This window comes from Perna viridis, chromosome 12, assembly GCF_037379345.1.
Source record: "Perna viridis isolate PV_CMFRI_1.1 ecotype Kerala chromosome 12, ASM3737934v1, whole genome shotgun sequence".
Classification (NCBI taxonomy): Eukaryota; Metazoa; Mollusca; class Bivalvia; order Mytilida; family Mytilidae; genus Perna; species Perna viridis.
In genome coordinates, this window is record NC_142456.1 from 11,377,349 (window position 1) to 11,400,862 (window position 23,514).

Sequence of the window (23,514 nt, forward strand, 5' to 3'; positions counted from 1 at the left end):
GGGTAGCAAAGTATGCAGAGCTGAAGTGTTATATCCTGTATACCATCAATAAATACACTGTCAAAACATTTTGGTCGTCCAAATAAAACGATAACAGAATAAATAGCTTTAACAGTCTGTCACAAAAAAAAGTTTCCTTTTTCAGTGTTCTTTATCTTCTAAACCATAATAAATCGATCTTTCATTTAGGTCGTGATCAAATTGTCCACTCTAACAACATATCCTGTATGGTTTGTAAATGTAATGGAATGTTTCTACCTTTTAAACAGATTATACAAAATAACCTGGTTTGTGGCAGTGGACATTTATAAACTGTGAAGCAGTTTATAAAAAGTGTTAACTGGTCAAATCCTAACAGGTACTATTTTTCTTTGTATATTGGGGGGGTGTTCAGGTCTCTTCTTAAATACACAACATCAATTATAGAACTATCGGTGGCCCCCCAAGTGAAAAAATACCTTCCCTGGGTACCTCATCTTTTAATGGAAGAGTCCGAATGCTGTCATATTACCAACCAATTGGAAAACTTGTTCCAAATTGAATTATTAAGGATTCTGGAATACCAAAAAAATGTTCCAACACATTAATAAACACTTACAAAATTTTCTTATTACATTAAACTGGGACCACTCATTTCCAACTTGCCCTTAAATGTCACTGTCCATAATGATGATAAGCAAAGGTCTCAAAATAAGTTATCAGGCATAAAAAAAAACAACACAATTTGTCACCGGTTTCAAAATAAATTTGAAGTTCCGAACAGAAGGGAAAATGAAATCAATGTTCTTTTAAAAAGTAGAGGACACTTATTGCACCTGATCCCTGCTCCAAGTTATTTTGAGTTCTGGTTGTTCATCTACTTTCCCTGTCTAGTTATTATCCATAAATGATATTTTTATTACCAATCGAATCGCGGTTGCCTTGATTTCCATTTTGATGACATTTGTATAATCACCTCCAAATAACAAATCAATGTAATAAAACAAAGAAACACAAAATATTTTAAAATTTAATCACTGAAGATAATAAATCTTCAGACTATTCATTTGACTTCTCAAAACACATTTTTTTATAATAAATATTTCTACCTGACCGCAGCAATTTGTTGACAGAAAAGTTGCACATTCCCAGATTTCAAACTGAAAGCTATTTGTTTGATATTTAAAGAAATATGTATCATGAAACCTATGATTTCAAGAGTTTTATCCCTTACCATTAGGTCTACCTCCTAAAATTACCTCCTAATAAGACTGTCTTTTCCAATTTGTCAAAAAACTGCTCAAAGGTAATCACAAATAAGATTTATACTATTGGTAGTCGAATGGGTAGGATATGGGGTTTCTGATCAAAATTACGCTGAAATATTACTAGCTTATTTATGAAAATATGTTAAATTTAATAATGCAGCTATTACATCTGTACCTATAACTAAACCAGCTTTAACACCTATATCAAGAAAAAAATATAATGAATTGAAACTTAAGAAGAACATATCTATTGTGATTCGCTGCATTAACTTAGTCAAATATAGATTATAGAACTTGGTTCTTTCATATAAACAAGGTAATATTTCAATTTGGAATTATTTTGAATTTAAGAAAATAAGTGAAAAAATTTTTGTAAAATTTATCCCTACTAAGGGGTTAGTCATCCCATCATGACTAGTTTTAATACATGTACCAGTACACACCCATGTCTAAAAGATTTACAATTAGTATTTCATGATGCTTAAAATATAATTGAACCTAAATACCTTTAAGTTATTCAGGTTTGGCAAGGTACATGTAGATACATGTATGTTAAACATACACTTGTCACTAAATTTGAACATTTAGTCCATAAAATTTCAAAAATAATGTTATTGAAGTCACTTAAACTTACACTCTGTTTAAATTTTTGATAAATAAATCAAACAAAATTGTTTTGATGTAATTAAATAAATTCCTCTTAACCAGTGTTGATCATGATATACACTTACTTTTAAAAGTCATTTTCTAAACATGTATATTTATGAATGGGGGGAATACTCATCACAGAAAAAGCATAGTAGACTAAAACAATAGCACCATTAACAATTCATGTCTAATTCTTTCTCTACTATATGTCTGTATTCTTCAAATCCACCTTCTAACGTACGGACAGTTCCTCCTTGTACTACCCATAATTCCTTGCAGATCATGCGTATAAGTCTTTCATCGTGAGATACTAGTACAACACCGCCCTAAAACAGGAATAAGTCAAGATTACAAATTACTGCAAGGGTACTTTACTATCAGTATTTTTATTGGTTCTCCATTGTCATTAATGTCAAATACTTTCTATCAATTATTAATGTCAAATACTTTCTATCTCAGACTTCTGCTGTGATACTAAAAAATATTGGTTACTTCTAATGCTAGGACAAAACAATTGCGATTTTGATGATAGACAGAATAACACCAGTTTTGCATGCCTCAACACATCGCACCTAGCCCTTTCAGACTGACTGTGATATTTTCTTTCTAGACTCTTTTTTCTGTATTTTTTTAATTGGTAAAATATTCATTTTAGTAGTAGTAGATATTTAATTTTTGGATTTCCGAAGAGTTCTCACATGTATGCTTTCAACATTGGATATTCTATATTTCTTTTTAGAAATCAAGACTTGTAGTTTAACCAAACACAAAATAAAAAAAAAAAGCCCTACCATTGTTTAAATTGTGTGCTTATTTTATTATGCAGTTGGTTGAAAGATCACACATAATGTTAATTTTCAGCTTAAAACAAATCAATAAGTAAAAAAAATGTTTTTCTGGGGCCAGTGTAATAGAATTATATCTCGTACCATTCTTACAATGTCACATGAACAAGTAAGTTGTAATTTGTCTCAGCATAAACGAAATCTTAGGAACAAATCATTTTATTTTTTAATTTTTAATTGTGAGCTAATATACATGTACCTTAAATTTGAGTAGAGCATTTCCAAGAGCATCTATGGTTTCCATGTCTAAATGGTTAGTAGGTTCGTCAAGAATCAAGAAATTTGGACTGAAACAAACAATAACTGTATATACATGTAGTTTACTTACAATTCAATACTATTTAAAAAAAAAAAGTATGGAACTTATCAAAAAATCTTGTTACATTATTCTTGTTTAACCATTTTTATAATTACATGTACCCTAATTTGGAAAACCTACCATATTAACAATACTAACTACAAATTGCAAGTCTACGAGAGAACAATTCTTGTGGTGAACATTGTTATCGAAAGAATCTGAGCGTTAATTCTTTTTATAAATAAAATATCCCAAACACAGATAACTACCTATATAAAAAGATGATTTACTAAAACTACAGGTACAAATGAATATCAAAGTTGATATCGTCTATGTACACCACTTCTTAACACATAAAAACACATCATTTACAGCAATATTACAAAGTGTCCACCTTCAGATTTACACCCATTTTGCACCAGTTATTCTTTAGGCGGAAGTTTACATCATTCCCAATAAAACTCTGGAAAACGTGAGAACGTCATTTAGGGAACATTGACATTGGGAAAAATTGATTAAATATGTATTTTATCTAAATGGACTTCTTTTATGGACACAAGTTGAAAAAAAAAGATTGTAGCAGACTTACAAACGTAACATAATCACTTATATGCTATTTCAAGTATCTATTTGATAAATGAAAATTCAATTCAAGGAGTGGTTATAACTTACTTTGACATACAAAGAACAGCAAATGCAACTCTACTTTTCTGCCCTCCTGAAAGACTTGAAACGGGTCGTAACGCTAATTCACCACTCACACCAAACTGACCTAATTTATTGCGGTATAACTCGGAGTTATGACCTGAAAGGAGAAGACAGTGATACATGAATTTAGTTATAAAGTTAAGTACAGGTATATATAAAATTATCCTTCTCAAAAAATCTACAGTTATTGATTAAACAGGTGTAACTGAGTGTAGTGCTTTAGAATTTTAGAAATGTTTTGCTTTCAACTGACAATTGTAGCATGTAAGACAGTTACCTTTCCAACAAATGAAAACAATATGCTAAACATACATTACAAATACTACCTTTTTGAATACTGAATTTCACCCACAATGGGTGTCTTCCATTGCAAGTATCAGACAATGACAAAATTCCTTAGTGCACAACAATATCTGATGCCTAACCATGATGTAAAATTTCATCAAAATCCATCAAGAGCTTAAGAAGGGGATGGGCTTACAATATATATAAGTATGGACTGACTAAAAAATGGATAGAGGGAAGAACAAACAGGTTGATTCATAAGTCCCCAAAATTTTGTGTGAATACACTGTGGCACTTCCTACCTTTTCAAATAGTAATAAATTATTGAATTTTTGATAGAGTCTAATCTAGATGGTTATCAACTAAACATACCTGGAAATTTTTGTGCCATCATATCTAAAGATGTTTGGTCCATTTCCAGTTGATCAACATGATGCTGGCTAAAGTAACCTATAGAAAGGTTCCGATGCATATGACAAATACCAGATACTGGAGATAAATCACCCTGTAAGATCTTTAGTAATGTTGTCTTGCCAGCACCATTTTCTCCAACCTTCAAAATAAAACATGTATAGATAGAAAATAAAATTCTTTACAAGATGACTCTTTCAAGTGACCACTAGAATCCACAAGCTGAGAGAGCTGCAAGAAAAAAAAAATCTGAAATCAGGCTGTTTGCCTTAAATTACCTCAGAAATCAGGCAGTTGGTCTTAAATTACCTAAGAAATCAGGCTGTTTGGTCTTAAATTACCTCAGAAATCAGATAGTTGGTCTTAAATTATGTCAGAAATCAGGCTGTTTGGTCTTAAATTGTGTCAGAAATCAGGCTGTTTGCCTTTAATTACCTTTGAAATCAGGCTGTTTGCCTTAAAATTACCTCCGAAATCAAACTTTCCCCATGAATAAAAATTTTCCAATTTTTCCAGGAAAATGGCTCAAAATTGATCCCAAATTAGACAAATTATTTCTAATTGGTACTCAAAGTACATGGTATGGTGTTCATGTTTAACATAACATTTATAGTTAAAGACTAATTATTTATCATTTATCTTTTTCTAGTCATTCTGCATCAGATTGATAATAATGTTTCATTAATCCCAGTTTAAAAAAAAAATCTCATATTTTCCCAATTAAAAGATGGAGTAGTTTTGAAAAGAACCAACAATACCAACTTATACTATATCATTATATATAGGAGGAATTCTTAAATGCTCCCAAAGAAACATAAAAATTCAAAGCACCTTTCATAATTTTTGTCAGCCCTGCATATAAAACATAATTCATATTAAAATGGTAAAACTTGTTAAGATATACAGTTTTTATAGTCTTAATGCATTCTCCAAATTGTTATGGGCTGAAATGTCTATGGGCAAAAATGTCCGGCATTCATAAGTAATTTTGTGTTGTCATGGCCAAAAATGCCTTTAGGACGAATTGTCTGGTACTGATAAGCAGATTAAGTCATTTTTGTAAACATTTTGGTGCCATGTTATGACCATCCCTATCTTAGAAAAAGCTAAGATATGATTTGTATTTAATCATTAAAGCTAGCAAATGTTTTCCCAGACCGGTGTCATTCTAAGTTGCATTTACAAAGTATAAGAGAATGAAGCTGTCATGAAGCTGTTTTAAGCTCCCGATCTTACATGCATTAACCAGATATTGATGGTTTACTTGGCCATATGTATACAGGACCCAGTTGATAATACAACCATCAACGCTCCCTTTCGGAGCATATAAAACCACATAAGGTGTGGAGATTCTAACAATGAAAACATTAATTAACATTAAAATGAATGTAATAAACTATGGTTCACACACACATTTTCCAAATAAGTGTAAATGAAACATATAAATTTGCATAACTTGTTAAGATCTAGCAGACACTGGCTGTTCATCAGATCATTAAATTTTATTGTATTCGGTCAGTCATCAAATATATATGTGCATAATGACGAGTATATAGTGATATTCATCGCCAATATCTTCAGACTAGCATAAAATACAATTCTTAATTTCTTTGGGAGTATCATGCCATCTACCAGATTCTGTAGACAATATATGATTAGTGATTAAAGTCGAGCATTGAAACTAGTACTTACTATACAGACACGAGACTCCATATCAGCATTTAAACATATTTTGTTGAATATCACATGATTCTTATCGTAGTAATATTTAACTTCATCTAATTGTAAAATTGGTGGTGACAACCTCTCACACTCTGGGAACCTGAAATACGTGTAAACTTATGCACATACATGTTCATGTCATATTTTTTAAATAAATGATTAAAAATGTATTAATTTTAGCAATTGCTAATTTTCCTGAATTGTGCCCAAGTAACATATTTACTGGAATTAATATTCAGAGTTTTGAAAAATGATTAGGGAAATATATTGTGAACAATCCATGTCCTTAATACCTTTTTTGAGGTTTTCTGTCCACTCCTAAAAAAAAGGAAAATTAGTACAATTAAAAGCTAATATGTTTACAGTAAGACACTATCTTACACATTCTGGAATCCAGAAAAGATGGTACATATAAAATGAGACCTATGGACAGACTTATACTTTGATAATCAAGATAGTACTGTTCCCTGTGGTAAATATAGAGGATAGTAAAAAAAAAAACAAATACTGTTCCAAACTTACTTATACATATGACAAATCAATACATTTACAAACTTTTATCCCAAGAAAAATGAAAGGAAAAGGCAGGCTTTTTATCCTCAATGAAAAGGTGAAAATAAATTGAATGTTTGTTTCCTATTTAACACCCAAAAACATTAGGTAGGGTAGATAGGTAAAACATTTTTTTTGTGATTCTTTCCAAAGTGTTGTTCTTGTAGCTGAAACAACCAAAAAATACATCTTTTTTCAATCCGCTGGGACATTATTCAAAATGTTACATTTTGGTGTCTGAGGCGAAGATAGGATAAGGAAACCAGAAACACACAATTTCTTTTGGCCAAACATTAAAAAAAAAAAAGTGATTTTTCTATTGACAAGATTCTGAAAGAGAAAAAGATAACCTTGAATCATAATTTTGAATGAACTAAAAAAAAATTAAAATGTCATTTTCTCTCGGAGGCTTTTGACATTTAGGTAAAGCAGACTATAATAAACATTTTCTTTAAATACATGTAGAACACAGCATAGAATTGAAAATTGGGGGAAAAAATGGTTGAACAATACTTTGATTATCATCAGTAAACCCCAAAAATGTAAATGGATTGACATGAGAATTACTATATAACATAATGGTAAAAAAATGATGACTAAAACACTAAGGATTTTGAGTTTTGCAATAAAGTTACCAAAGAGAATAATAGGATAATTAATTGGAAAGAGTAAATATCATAATTTATTATCATAAGTGTCAAAATACACCTAGATTTAACAAGTGGGCAGAACTTCTTCCATGCATGAGTCAAATCTTAATATGTTCTTGGCACGAGTGATCATATTAAGGTTATTCAGGAATACCAATTGATTATCCTATTTGTTATATAGATATCCATTATTCCTTGCTATTTTCAACATAATATCTAAATTTTAAGAATGGCAGATCGATATCAGTGTTAGAGTGAGTCTGAGAGTGTACTAATCGAATTAAATTCACAGTGGGAATTATAAAAAATGTTTACACCGGGAATATTCAGTAAATCAATGGAGAAAGTTCGGTAAGGACCCCTCTTGACCTCATAATTTGGGCATTTTTGAAAATTTGATTAAAGCTGATTTCTAGATTGTACCAGAGTAGTAAAATGGTTGCAAAAACTGAATATAAGATTTTTTTGGACGAAATTTGTGACGTTACTCCAGAAATAACAGTATGCATTTATGTAACTTTTACAAAAACCTTTAACTTTTAATATTTCTGCAATATTTAAGATGGTTTTTGTGTGGAACGGAAGTGGCCACATATCTGTTGACTTTAGATATTTATACCTGAGTTGTAACTTACAATTATACACAAATATATGAAGCACAAAAGTCAATGCGCATGTGGCCATTGTTAAAAGAGTGAAAAACTGCACAAAATTTGGTGTTTTCCAGCCTTTTTAACAGATTTTCCCAATCTCAACCAAGTTTGAAGGGTATATATGACCAAATACCTACAAATTATTCCCATAAATCAATCAAATCAACTGTAAAACACATTAAAGAGCTGGAGAAACAACATAAAATTTTCTTCGTGTAGACTTTGTTTTTGAGGCCAAATTTTGCCCTAATTGAACCAACTTCTTTATGAAACTCACCTAAATGTTACAGTTGACTCTTTTTCTACTGGTACTAGTGGTGGCCTGTATGATAAAACCAAACAGAAAATCATATAGGGGAACTACATGCAGGAATTAACACATACATGTATATAAGTATTGTAAACATATTAATTTATGCAGTGTAATTATTTTCACTATTTTCACAATTAACAGATAAGCCCATATATCGTGTCAATATAACTTCTTGAAATTGCCAAAATTAATACCCATGAAAATATTCACTGGACAGTATCAACAAAAATTAATAACTGAAAAAATTAATATGTTCACAATAGTTCCATAGCAATTTACATGTATATTGCACTGAATGCTGCACAATGTATCAAAGGGCTTAGGTAATGATTTCTGATGGAGTATTGATAATATATGAAAAAGATAATAACAAACATAATATATTTGAATCATGAATAACCAGGCCATTGAATCTGATTAGAACTACCTTTTCCTTTTGGCTTCCAAAGTAATACATGTATTATACTTGCAGTAGCTTTATAAATATAAATACAAAATAATCAATATAACTAAAAGAGATATTTCAGTTCTTACACATGTAAATTTACATTTGCTTCAGTTCTTACACATGTAAATTTACATTTAATTTACATTTGCTTCAGTTCCTACACGTGTAAATTTACAACTGCTTCAGATCTTACACATGTAAATTTACAACTGCTTCAGTTTTTACACAAGTAAATTTACATTTGCTTTAGTTTTTACACAAGTAAATTTACATTTGCTTCAGTTCTTACACATGTAAATTCACATTCGCTTTTTTGTTGTAAAGTAAGTGAATTTTGTAAAGCCCTATTTATAATAATAACAAAAAAAAACAAGCTCAGTTTTTGAAGCAAACTACTCACAATTTTTCTAATATCTTTAGTTTACTCTGTACAGATGATGCTCTATTGGCATTGTATCTAAATCTATCAATGAACATCTACAATAGACATGTGAACAGTCAACAATTAAGTAAACAAAGAATTAGTTTTAATCATTTATATAGAACTGAATTATGAAGAGAAGGATCATCAGGCCAAGTAAACTTAAATAGCAGATTTTCGTCCAATCTCCATAAAAATATGGGGCGGGCGGGAGGACTTTATCTTTTATTTCTTACCAGATATTTGCAAGCCGAATTTTAGCTATTTGAAGTATAGATATGTTTTAAATCCATAGCACATCAGTTTCAGAGAAGAAACATCATTTTAGTCACCAAGAAATGAAAGATTTGTGTGTTATAGTACCTCAATACTACAAACTGCAAAAAAAAACCAAAAATTCCTGGTTTTGAAATTCCCGCCACCACTTTATTATTATTTTTGTAATTATTTTAGGGTCAGGACAGGATGAAAATCTGCTGGCCAATTTTATTTAATTATAATATTAGATGTGTCTTCAAATAGAATTTCAATTTTTATTTCACTATCTTCTGTCTTAGAAGTGATCTTCTTGCATAATGTCTAGCATTTCCTAATGCCAATGTAGTTGCTAATATCATTTTGTAATGTATACTGTCATTTTGTTCTGAAGTATTGTCAGTGGGTCCAGAAACTTTGAAAAGGAAGGGTGCAAGCAGGGGTTCCTCTGAAAAAAAGGGTGCTGGGACATTATTTACCATTTCTGTCAATATAACACAATTATCCCATTTTTTTAAGGAGTGGCGCCAATCCCCTGCTCCTTACCCCCCTGGATCTGCAACAGTCATATTTGCCTATTGAAAGTTTGCCGTAGTGCTGGTGAGAACTTTTGTTTCTATTTTTTAGTTTTGTCTGTTGTATGATTTGTTCCTTGTCTTTTGTCCCTTTGGACTTGTAGGTAATTTTCTTTGAATACTAAAAATACATAAGATATACACCCTACCCTAAACTGCCTACCACCAGTATTTGGTGTGTTTCTTGTCACACCAGATCAGTACCACTCACCTGTAAGTGTTCTCCAGTATTTGGTGTGTTTCTCGTCACACCAGATCTATACCACTCACCTGTAAGTGTTCTCTATACTGAAGCTGAGCATCATACTCCTTCTGTTGGTTAATTAATTTTTGTTCTCTAGTTTTATGAAAGATATCGTAATTTCCACGATAGGTATCTATACTTTGGCTGTGTAGATGTAAAATGTCTGTTGATATAGCATTTAAAAACATCCTGTCGTGGGATACTACTAACATAGTCTTTGGCCAGGTCTAAAAAAAAAAATGTTAAAATACATGTATGATCCTAGAACATCAATGCAGTTCAATTAATGTTACAATAAACACTTCAGGATAGTACTGAGCTGACAAAAAATAACAGTTTGGAAGTGAAATAAGGTTATGCAGTAAATTATCCACACAATTAAAAGACCTAATTAAAGAGTCAAAAACATTGTTTTTTTAAACTTCCCATCATTAGTATTGTGGCTTGATCGACTGTTTGAAATATATTGGGAACAGCAGTGCTCCAAATATCTCATGTGATAAATTGACAATGAATCAAATGAAACTTAAAAAAAAAAAAACAAAGAACAATGGTTGTACACCTGTAACACAAAAAGAACGACAATTCCACTGTCACAAGAAAAATGGAAATGTGAGCAAAATGCCTGTGAGACCTTAAGTAGCACTCCAGCTAAGAATCATGCAAAATGTGATACATGGTTGGAAAGCCTACATATTTTTATTTTTGATATCTTGTTTAAAATGCTTTAGTAAACAGAAATTAACATTTGGTTTTTCATATAACCCGTGCTCATAGGAGATAAAAATTGTATAGAATGCACTGTAGAATTCGAAAGTAAGGGAGATAACTCTGTAAATGACACTCAAATACAATAGAATCTATTGGATTTTCAATGTTGATTATCTCCTAAGAGCAGGCTGATTTGAATGAATAATTACACATTTCATAATAAAGACCCATAAAACAACTTAATTACAAAAATATGTAGCCTTTTTTGGGGCGTATCATATTTTTCAGATTTTGCATGATTCTTACAAAGACAACTACTTAACAAATTCCAACAAAATGATACCATGAACCTAACTACATACCAGACTTCATAACAAACGTTTGTTCCTATGATATAAATTGACTCCTATTTCTAAATTAACTAAAGAGATGTTTTACTACCATGAAATTAAAATATATGTTACCTGTAAATAATTCTCAAGCCAAATGATGGCTTTCATATCCAACATGTTGGTAGGTTCTGAAATTTAAAACATTTGTCAGTTCTAAAATACATACACATGTACTAACACATTTACTTAATTAAATGCAGTTTCAGTTTTGATTCAATAGTTTGTAGTACAGATGGTTTTTTTCAAAAACACCAGCAAGACTACTGCACTTCTAATTATCTGAATTATTACATTAAGTAATCTTTGGTAGGTGATGCCTAATGCACTGGTTATAATGGCCCTTTAAATTTGACATTTAATTGACTTTCAGTTAATTGTAGAATAGTATTTCATTGTTTAATATACTGAGTATAAGAAAATCTATCAAATGATCAAATAATCATCAGATTAACCACTATAATAAGTCATTGATCTATGATGCTGGTTAAAGTCATTTAAATAAATCAATCATGGCATGGAAAAGGGTCATAATTGATGCATATGCAATAGAAATGCATGAATCATTAGCATTCAGTGATATTATGCCTGCATTATGAATAAAAAATATTTTCTCAGTAAAGTATGAGGTAATATATGGGTTATTAACATGTTATTATTGTGTGTCGGTGCAATAAGATGGAATACTTAATCTAGACTTAATATACAATGTACAAATTGTTTTTGATAAATTATACTGAAACTTACCATCAAGTAACAGAAGATCTGGCCTGTAAAAAAAGTGAAAATTTTAAATATCAAGAGAACAAAAGTTGGTGCACAAACGCAGTGAGGACTTTATCAGAAGAAAAATACATGTATGATGTTGATAATTTATCAAGTTTTTGGTGATTGTGATAATCACAATAACTTAATATATTACTTAAGAAAAAATAGTGTTAATATTCAGGAGACCTTGGGTAAGGGACGTAACTCATGAAGTCAGTGACATGTTTGTATCATATTCAATTTCAGCAAAACCTTTCAAGATTTTCTCTGAAACAGAATGAAATCAGTCAGTCATTTTGATGCTTAAATGAAATTGATGTAAAATAATGAATACAAACGTTCCAATGATTTTTAAGAGTTGTGTCCCTTACCCTAAGTCTACCTCCTTAAATTAGAAAAATGCATGACAACTAAAACTGAAATACAAGTAATATTCCAAAACTTTTTACAAAGACTTATCCAAATGTTGCTATAGGAATTCGTAACCGAAAGAAAGGTTAAATTTACTTAAGTACAAATTCTTTTTAGGGATTGGGCAGATTTTACAATGAAATGTCATTCAATGAGACAATGACTCCATTTGAAATATTGACAACTTTTCAAACAACAACACAGAAATTGGGCAAATATTTATAGGGCACTAAATACATTAAAGTTTGCATTTGACGGAGTTGACAGCCTCTTAATTGTTTTATTGCAATGGACTTTAAAGATATAAAAAAGGAACGGTAAGTATGGACATCAAACATACATGTATAGGGTATGAACATATGGTAATGTTCTAAGTTTTAGCTTACATAAGCTTTTCAATAGTTTTTGTTCATTGTCATTTAAATATTGAATGTGTTTTAACAGTTAAATGTTCGGCTTAAGTAGAGTATGTGTTATAATACCACCCACAAATATGGCACAAATATAAACTTACTTGGTAAACAAAGCTCTAGCTAAAGCCAATCTCATTCTCCATCCTCCAGAAAATTCTCTGCAGTGACATAAAAGAATTTGAATAAGTACAGCTTTTTATCAATAAAGTTTTTGATTTTCACTACCAGATTTTTCAACCATAATTCTTGGTTTGACATTATATGTGGCTGATTTTTTTTATTTGCAGAAAAAAGGTAGGTGATTGTAAAGTACATTTAACTTCCTCTCATTGTTTTGCAATTTTCAACTCAATATTTTTCTGAACAAATGTGTTCAGTTATTTATGTTTTGATGCAAAAAAGGTACTCCAGACAATGAGTGTATTTTTCACTTTACAGTGATGTGTTCACATAGTTTCCACACATGCATGTTTAGTTACTCATTTTTTCTTGAAGCAGTATAGTTTTAAAAAGACAACAATATTATTTATTTTTTCTCATTCTATGTCATAAAGATTAGCAATAGGTACTTAATAAAATCACCTTGTACACGTCCCTTGCATCTTTGGTGTGAAGCCTAAACCAGCCAATATGACAGCAGCTCTGGCAGGAGCTTTGTCAGCTTCTATTGCCTCCAATTTGTGGTAAATCTCACTCAATCTTGCAGAAAGACCCGTATCTGTTTTGCTTGGACTATAAAAATAATTGTTATCAAAGACCATTCAAAATCAATTCTTGGTTTTCAGACCATGTGCAATTAAAATAAATTAGGGATGTAAACAAAGTGACAATGTTATTTCTTTCATCCTGATGTGTAGGTGTTTGTCTTAACTACTTTGTTATGGTAGCAACAGTGGCTTTAATGAGACTTTAAATCAAATTTTAATAAAAGTTTAATAAATCACAATAAATAATGCAAGCAATAATTTCTCAATTTACAATCTTCAATGACATTCAAATACTGTGAAAGTACTTTAATTTGTGAATACCAATTTTCATGGATTAGGAAAGATACAAAAGTTCGTGGATTCTTGAGTTTGTGGTTTTGAGGTTTTCAGTAAACACATGAATTGGATTCTCCTTTTCTTTGGGAACCAAATTTCATGGTCTGGCTCACCCACAAAAACCATGAAAATTGGTACCCATGAACAACAGAACTTTCACACTAATCAAAGTGCCGAGAGCAATAGGGTTTTTCTACTTTTGTGAAAATTGAAGCATGAACAAAATTTAAAAGATAAAAGGGTTTAAAATAAAACTATAATCATACATTTACACTTCTTCCAATATTATCTAGAACTGTTTTTCCTAATATGTATAAACTGAATGTCAATCAGTACAACTGATTTCTGATGTAAAAACTATAATCAATAGTTAAACAGTATCCAACTTCACACACATTTAAAATTTTCTTCTGTTTTACTTTTTTAAAGCTCTCCAAAAGTTAATTTGCAATCACATTCAAAAGTGTTTCAACAGAGTATTATCCTACACTGTAATTATACTCAAACAGAACTAATTTTAGCTTCAGAAAATATTTTCCTTGATCAACATAAGATTTTCAAAAATAGACATTTTTTATCAATAAGAATTTTCCCACCAATTTTACTTGGTTAAAACCACATATCACAAATCTTAAAAAGACAAATTTTACAAACACTTTGATGGTTATATTTGAAGGTTATCGGATATAAATTCTTGGTTAATGCAATAAAATCCCGTTTTTTTCCTTCAAGTGCCAAACCTTATGCACATTTTGCCCAGTTCTTAAACCAAGAAGTACTTAATATGTTAAATAACTTATCCTTAAAATACACATAAAATTTATTTATAATACCTAGAACTAAGCTGTGCATTAACTTCCTTCTCTTCCTTCAATAAACGACACCTCTCTTCATCACTCTCAAGAACACTGTCCAGGGCAATTGTGTCATCACCAACAACTTCCTGTTCTACATGCAGTATGGAGATGTGGGAAGGAATCTTTAAATGACCTCTAAAAAGAAATCAACAGGGCATTTAAAATATGAAACTGGCATAATCTCAGATAGGCACAAAATAATTCAAGTTTAAAATTTTCCACTTTGGATGGTATATTCTTATTTCTATCCAAAAAATATTTTGGCCAATATTGAAGTTTTGTCTTACAGCTAGTTGAAATAGACTGATATCAATACAAATTTAGGTAGGCTACTGAGTAATAGCTCTCTAGGTAATTGTCATAATTGACAGCTATTCAGACTTAAAAGGCAGTGTCCAAAAGATCCCACGCATGTTTTGAAGTAGTTAAGGGGCAGATTTCTACCTAGAGAGCTACTTAAATTACTTCCTAGCCTAGATTTAAAATGTCTTGAACATTTTTTTTGGAAGAACATAGTATGATCTGAGGAATATTAAAAAAAAAAAAAAAACACACACAAGATAACAGCAGAAAAAAGTGCGAAATTTCCTAATTTTCAGTGTTATGTTTTTCATTTTGCTTAACCAAATTTTATCTAATTTACATGAAAGTTCATTTTTTTTTACAAACCTAGACAATAATTTTAACAGAGTAGTTTTTCCCAGCCCATTCCTTCCAACAAAACCATATCGTCGACCAGCTATCAACTGAATAGAAGCATCCTTTATCAATTGTCTGAAAAATGAGATAGGAAAATTAAACCTTTTTTTTTTACAAAAATGTAGGCTTAAATTCTATGTATAACAATAAGAGAGTATAGAATGAACATTCACTCATTGTCATTTGAAAAAAGTATCCTACATCCTCCACTAACCGTTCCTAAACGTTTGGTCATAAAAAGATAGGAGATGAAGACAATCTTCCTAAAACTGACACGTAAAATTTGTTATGGGGGTAAACGGCGCTGATCTGGTTATTCAATGTTGGTGTCATGCTCATGTCTTTAAGCTTTTGACATGTTCAAAAAAAAAAAGAAAAAAAGATTCAAAAGAAAGAAAACTGAGATAAAAAGACAACTTTTTCATTGGAAAGGAAGAAAAATGTTTTTTGAGTTGGGTAGGTTTTTGTGAGATTTAATAAACAGCAAACATAGAATGTTATAATGACTTACTTTTCACCAAATGATATATCAAAATTATCTATCTTTATATCTAACGATCTGTTCTGGCCAGAAGCATCAAACTTGGTGTCCTTCCTGTTGAACTGTTGACTAGCACTTGCCATTTCTTCTCTACAAAAAAAACACCACAAGTACCTTGTATGAAAGTATTTCAAAAGATAGAATAACTAACAACTTTTTAAACATTAAGTAGCACTCTAGCTAAGAATCATGCAAAATGTGATTCATGGGCAAACAACCTACATATTTTTATTTTTGATATCTTGTTTAAAATGTCATAGTAAACAGAAAGTAACATGTGGTTTTTCACATAACCCATGGTCATAGGAGATAAAATTTATATAGAATGCACTATAGAATTCAAAATTATGGGAGATAACTTTGTTAATGACACTAAAGTACAATAGAAACTGTTGAATTTTCAATGTGGATTATCTCCAAAGACCAGACAGATTGAAATGAATAATTATACATTTCATCATATAGACATATACAGCAACTTAATTACAAAAATAAAAATGTGTACCACATATTACAGAATTTGCATGATTCTTAGCTGGAGTAATACTTAACATTTGCATATCAATATTAATCAGCAAAATTGAGAAATGACTTATTACTCTAATACAGTACACTCTAGTGACTTTTTAATTCTAGATCAGCATTTGATTTTGGTGATACTGAATTTTAGATTTTTTGTTATTGTTCAGGTGTAATTAATCAATATTTTTAATGTCATAATGTGTTTAATAACACAGATCTATGTTACGTGTAAATGTACAGAGTTCACAAAAATCTTTGAATCTGTTGTTCCTGACCAATAAAAGATCTGTAGGTCCAGCTTCTTTAACCTCCTAGGTAAACATCATGTCCAGCAGTTGTTTTAGGGGTTGTACATTCATATAACTTACTATTATATCAGGTTTTCAGTATTAAGACAGACCTTATAACGAGTTGCTCGTTTTTAGCATTTTTTTTTTCACAATTATAACTGGGTCACCGTTACCAGTATAACATGGATGGGATATCTTGCTAGGATGATTCAGTTTTCACCACAGGCACACCCTGACTAGCCGACAAAGGAGAAGCACAGGAATAACTTTAAAAATTTTTAGTTAAAATAACAAAAAAAAACAACAATGGAAGACAGGTTTCAAATGTTTGCTGTAAACACAACAGGAAGTTGATATGCAAAGAACCGGAAAAGGGGAGACAATGTGGAAGTCATCATGCAAAAGCAATATACCAAATATCTAAGCATTCCCTCCAATAGAAGCTGAGAAATCTGTTACAAAAAAAGCTTAACAGAGAGACGGACAAAGGGGGTTGCAGTATAGCCCGGTATAATAACTTGCTTTGTTTTATTGATTCTTCTGTCTTGAAAATCTAAAACTTGATTTTAAAGGCAAAATTGTAGGTTTGGTAGAGATTTTTAGGGTCTATACGATTTTCCTAAATGTCAGACCTATGTCTAAATAAGATACATAACATGTGTACTACAAAAATTGGTAATTACTCTTTTTCTGATTTCTTTGATGGTTTAGTTTCAGTCTTCTTGTTTATTTTTTTCTGAATTTTTTCCTCTGCCTTTTCCAATTTTTTCTGATCTACAACCTGAAAGAAAAAATTTCAGGACTAGAAACGACATGTACCCGTTATACATTAATAAATATCACAAAATTGAAAGGTCACATTGCTACAAATTTCAAGTAACAAATTCCTACCAAACACCATTTCTGTGAAATATCAAATAATGTGAAACCTTAGTAAACCGAAAGCCTTTCTAAACCAGACACTTTTTGAAAGTCCCTTACAATGAATTGAAATGTATAATGTACCTGGCAGGGTTTGACGCTAACTTCATTTGTTTGGTGGTCAACAGGACTACTTCAGAAGTAAAACAGGTAATGCAAGATGGTAATGAACGTTCTGTATTTAGATCTTATGAAAAATATGACAAAATTTAGATAGCCCATAGGACAATCATGAAAATTTTTCACGTAGTCCTCTCCAAAATTAGGATGGCACAAGACTACTGGACTACTCTTAGTGTCGATCACTGCCTAGGTAAACTGATCAATTTTTACTGTCTGAAAGGGGTTGGTTTAGACAAGTTTCATTGTAAATGTATATACATTATATCTGCTTTCTGCTACGAAACAAAACAAATATTTTCTGGAAAAATGAAAGAGACAAAACCTAATGAAGATAAGAACTGACCTTCAACTCCAAGTACCTGGTATTTAAAATCAAAACACATTTTTTTTAAATAATGCCTACAAATCAAAACAACCTTTTGAAAAAGATTTGGCTAAAAAATGTAAAGAAGTCTTGGTAGGAAGTAAAAAAATTCTAACAATAAAGACTAACTTACACTTGAAATAATAATTTTTTGGAAATCTCTGAACTTCAGTTTCTTAAACTCTGAAAACTCTTAACATATTTGAATGGTCCAATGGAGTTTGAGCTATGTTAAATTTGACTATGAAGTTTTCATTAATTAAAAACATACACAAAATCAGATAAATAAGAAGTACAAAAGTTACATAAACTTACAGAGCTCAGATCTTTCTTCATCATCCATATATTTGTAGCTTGTGTTCCTGTGTCCTCTAGCAGACTTGACATTTGTAAAGGCGCATTTAACATCTTTCTGGTGCCAATTGTTGTCCCAGTATTTGACCTGTAGAATACACAAATACAAGTACTGAAAGAATACAGCAATTTAAAGAAAAAAAATCTTTTTATTTTATTTAGTTTTCACTAATTCAAAATAAAATGCTCCACATGGCACAGCTTGATATGACTACAAAAGGAAAACCCTGACTACTTGAAGGAAGTAAGGACGTTTCATATACATGTACACATGTCAGATTTTGGAATGTGATTAATTTGGCAGACTGATTTGGATAAACTAAGATCCAAAATCAAACCAAATTTATGAACATGTATACTCAGCACTTGAAGTGAAATCCCACTAATATTGGTCAAGAAAAGCAAGTTTTACTGAGTTTTATACAATGCTTGTTTAAACCCCTTTTAATTTAAGCCTTAAAATATTACCTGTTTCCACTAATGCCATTATAAAAAAATTCCTAGATTATTATTATCGAACATTTTTCAAATTTAAGGGTGGGCAGGTCAATTTTATTTATTGTTTCCTATCAATCTAAGTGAAGAATGCTGTCAATTTGAAAAGAAATTGAACTAAATTAAGGAAAAAAACAAATTAACAATTATTCAGGGGAGGGTGAATAAATTGGGTCGGGAGGGGATGAGAATCAAGGATATTTTTTATTTTGATCTAACCCTACCAACCCTAACTTTTTGTGCCTACCTTAAAATATTTTGGCCATTTTTTAACAAGTATTATTAAAGTCTAAATGTGTCTCCAAAACCTGTAGAAAAAAATAAGTTTTGTCTATATGCCAACCTTAGTTTTTAAGGGCATGTTAATGGAAACACAGATACTTTTTTCCTTATCTTCAAAGATCCATTTACTTACCCAACTAACAAATTATGTAAGTCTTCACAAATATTACGGATTTCCTCCTCAGTTTTAGAATCATCTGTCTGCATAAGAACATCTCCTATTGCATCAAACAATTCATTGGAATCATCAAAATCATCATGACTGTCTTCTAATATTCCTACAACACAAATATATTGGATATCATATATATATATTTTCCTCTTGTAGAAAGTGGCTTAGAGCATTGTTAAGCTTTAGGAATTTTTTACTTTAAATCCATTAAAAAAAAGGAAGTCTCCCTTGCTCTTCACTGTGTGACCTGCCATTTTGCCCTAAATAATCTTTACCAGAAATTGGGAAAGGTCTAAATTAATGAGTTTTTCCCTAACGTTCTGATGTAAATGTATGTGATTGACATTTTTTAAGTAATTATTTCTATTATTGTAGCTATAGTTTATAATGATGAATTTTATATACGAAAATAAAATTTGTTGAAGATACCGTTCTTGTCATTTAAGAAATAATTTTTGGAGGGGGTAGATTTGTATTCATTTTAACATCGGTACAACATTTATATTCAATTATTTAATACAGAGCGGCAGCCAGGAGTTAGATGAGAAAATAAATGCCAAACCCATGTTAAAATGAGTACAAATCTACCCTCGGAAGGAATTATTTCTTTTTTAATTTGACAAATACGGTAATTTTTGTGACAAAAATTTCCCTCAGCACAGCCAAAATAATGACTGTTCCGTTTAACCTCTCACGTATGGAAGTTGGATTAAATTTGTATATTTATGTCATCTCATGTGTAAAAAGTGTGTATTTATATAATTGATTTCAATTAGATAACCTCTCAACCCTTAAATCATCGGGTAAATGTTTTTAAATGAGTGTTTTGTCTCAAAGTGACAGCGAAAGGAAAGAGAGAGTGTGCAGGTGCTAAAGGTGGGTTGTACCGACGATATGAAGACATCAATCTAGAATGTTAATAAATGATGCCCACATTTCAATATGAAAAGTGAAGTTACATACAGTCCTCGATGTTAGCCACTAGCCTGATGCCTGGGACAAGTCAGTCACCAGTATAGCCTAAAAATCTATTTCAGTGCAACCTTCAAAATTAAGATACTTATTCTGAAATGAATATGATGTATTCACAATGTAAACATTTGTTTATTTTTGCTTGTCAACAGGTTAATGTTTCTTTTTCGCAACCTTCTACCCTTTCAAGTCAACTTGCACCTAATTCACGTGTTCCACAATCGATCTAATAACCAGTGGTATTTTCTAATGTCAGTATGTCACAGCGTTAACTTTTTGTGTGAGTAAATGTCTTAATTTTTAATAAAAGATATAATTTACTGCTAAATTTCACGAGATAATACCATAATGGCAACAAGAAAAGTTTATATGCAACTGTGAAATAAAACATATACAATGTATTTATTTATTTTATATTTTGTGTCGCAGATGTGTGTTACTATCTTCTGGTATTTGAGCTTTACAAAAAGGAAGTTCGTTCCGAAGAATGTAAACATTCCTTTCATCTGTTCATGATGACAGAAGATGAGCAGAAAAAAATAAGTCTGATTGCGCAGGCTGGGACCCCACTCTGACTCACCGGAACTTATCAAATTAATGTTTTTCAAGTGTTTATCATATAAAATGAACATTTCATTCAAAATTAAAAAAGTGTTCCACAGGTTGTCAAGTTGATGCATATAGCAGTAAAACAGATATGAACACATTGTATTTCACTTTTCATTTGTTACAGTGGGTTTTCAGACATTGTTTAGGATGTCTTTTTGACACATATTGTCATAATGACATTCCTCAGTAGATTTCCATTCCATATTCTTAAAGTGCATGTTGAATGTTTTATATAAATATCAAGGGATATAAAGTCTGAATTCCAGATCTTCATCATGATTCACGAGTTTTTTTGTCAATCACAATTCCCAGAAAATAAATTTCCATGATCACGGATCACTAAAATATAAAAAGAATATCCCCAATCAATCTCGATAATAGAGATTCAGAAGCTGGCTGTTTGTGTTTTTTGTTTGTTTTAAAACTATCGTGCCACTTCAACTTTTTAAGCCAAGAAAGACAACTCAATGGAACTCTTTATTTCCGTAATGAAAAAAAAATCATGAGAACGAAATATATGTCTCAATCACGAAGAATGAACATAAAACTCCAATGAAAACGATTGATGAAAAATAAATCTGTGGAAAAACAGATCACGATAGCGAAAATGTGCCGTTCATGAAGAACGAAAATAACCCATCACGGCATCAGGCCCCTTATGTTTCACAAACTTAACACAAGGCTATGAAGAGTAGATTCTGATATAAAATAAAATCAATAAAAAATTCAATGGCTTAGTTTCACTCTGACATTTCTTTGGAATAGTAATTTTGAGTTCGAGCAAGTAAAAATTTACCATTACTTGCCCAATGGGCTAGTGGTTCAAAAATTTGAAGGCAAGGACTGTACATACACTCCAAAGGGTGCCATGAATGGATGATATGTTATAAAGTCATGTCAATACCTTTAGGACTTAAACAGCCTCGGATATTAAATCAGAAAGGGATTGATTAATGAAATAAAATCGACCGGCATTTTTCAGACAACCAGTGGGACATGGGTTAAGCCAAAGGGATAAATTACAAAAAAATATTGAATAAAAGAAACCCAAATACTTTTGTAGATTTTAAGATTGAAAACATTCACGTATAAATATAAACTTTTTACTACCGTTTACATAGGAAACTATTTCCTGGTCTATTGAAGGGATATTTCGAGTGAGAACTTCTGCAAAATCCGCCATGCTGTCAATTTCACAATTTTAGCCCCAAAACTATTTACATTAAACAAAGTTTAAATTTCAACCAGGAAAATATTTTAATACTTTTTCTTTGAATAAAAAAATAATCTAATCAGTAAGATTAAAATTAGTTATCATACTCAATCAAAAATAAATAAATAAAAATACAATAATTTTGCGTGTTTAGAGATTATATAGGGTAGTAATAATTATAGACTTGACCAGACCGGGAAAGACCGAAGATATAGGGGACGACCGAAGGCAAATGGAGCTTTACATCTTCATTGAATTTGCTTTATATTGTAGATTTTATGATTGACAAGAGATCAAGAAAGTTTCGTTATGAAAACCTTAATTTTAGTGGTGCAAATATCAATTACAATTTAGCTCTATTATAAAGTACGTTAATTAGCCAAGTCAAATTCGGTTGTGATCAGATTAAATTACGGAGACAGATGATGTTATTGAAATACGTGTCGCTCAAAATTAAAGTAATATGAACGGAGCGTCTGCGACGTTCTATATATGTAGAATATGAATGGCTAAAAAATTTCTGAAGGATCGATTTGACGAAATTTGTCGACACGAAAGTAGCCGATTGCGCAAATTCGGAAGCGCAGTTTTCTCTTTTTAAACGTCGATGGATACAATTTTATTTTTATCTATTTATTCAATAATAATGTGTACAGCTTAAAGGTAGTTTACATCACAGGCATAGCCTAAAATCATATAAATATGAGTTAGGCACTGCCTACGACCGGGCATTGCTCATCAATACATTTTTCTTACGTTTGTTAAGTCATTAAAAAAGGCACGAAAATTCAATGGATTGAGATAGAATAGGCAAAACTGTTGTCAATTAAAAAAATAATTAAACGTACCGGATCATGGTACTGTAAATATTTTTCTTTCTTTCTTTATTTATTTATTTTTTTTTTTCGTTTATCAACTGCGTATTTTGATTTTGAATCAATTTAAAGGCTACTTTCATTTTGAATTCACTTCTCTGACCCATTTCTGCGGACTCATCTGATAGATATTTCGGTAGATTAGCCTCGCATGCGATGCTCAGTATAAGTAATGATAGCAATGATGATGAAAAAAAAAATTACAAACAAATGCC

General features: G+C 30.9%; 1 protein-coding gene across 1 annotated transcript; it reads right to left on the minus strand.

The window, feature by feature from the left end:
- Nucleotides 1-995: 995 nt before the first annotated feature.
- Nucleotides 996-22,420, minus strand: LOC148601192 (ATP-binding cassette sub-family F member 3-like). The gene is made up of 19 exons (XM_088554332.1): nt 22,322-22,420; nt 19,592-19,736; nt 18,643-18,769; nt 17,603-17,700; nt 16,078-16,197; nt 15,537-15,641; nt 14,844-15,002; nt 13,550-13,699; nt 13,069-13,125; nt 12,123-12,145; nt 11,451-11,506; nt 10,302-10,502; nt 9,181-9,257; nt 8,297-8,341; nt 6,135-6,264; nt 4,404-4,584; nt 3,711-3,843; nt 2,940-3,027; nt 996-2,221 (listed from the first exon to the last, which is right to left on the minus strand). Exons 1-19 carry the CDS (start codon nt 22,392-22,394, stop codon nt 2,069-2,071), a joined length of 2,121 nt encoding a protein of 706 aa, XP_088410458.1. The 5' UTR covers nt 22,395-22,420; the 3' UTR covers nt 996-2,068.
- Between the last annotated feature and the right edge of the window lie 1,094 nt (nt 22,421-23,514).

Coding starts and splice junctions, on each gene's coding strand:
- LOC148601192 (XM_088554332.1), bottom strand. CDS start 22,394: ATGGCGGATTTTGCAGAAGTTCTCACTCGAAATATCCCTTCAATAGAC. Junction 16,198..17,602: donor TCAAAGAAATCAGAAAAAGA/GTAATTACCAAT, acceptor TTTTTTTTGTAG/AGAAGAAATGGCAAGTGCTA. Junction 3,844..4,403: donor GATGGCACAAAAATTTCCAG/GTATGTTTAGTT, acceptor TTCTCCTTTCAG/GTCATAACTCCGAGTTATAC.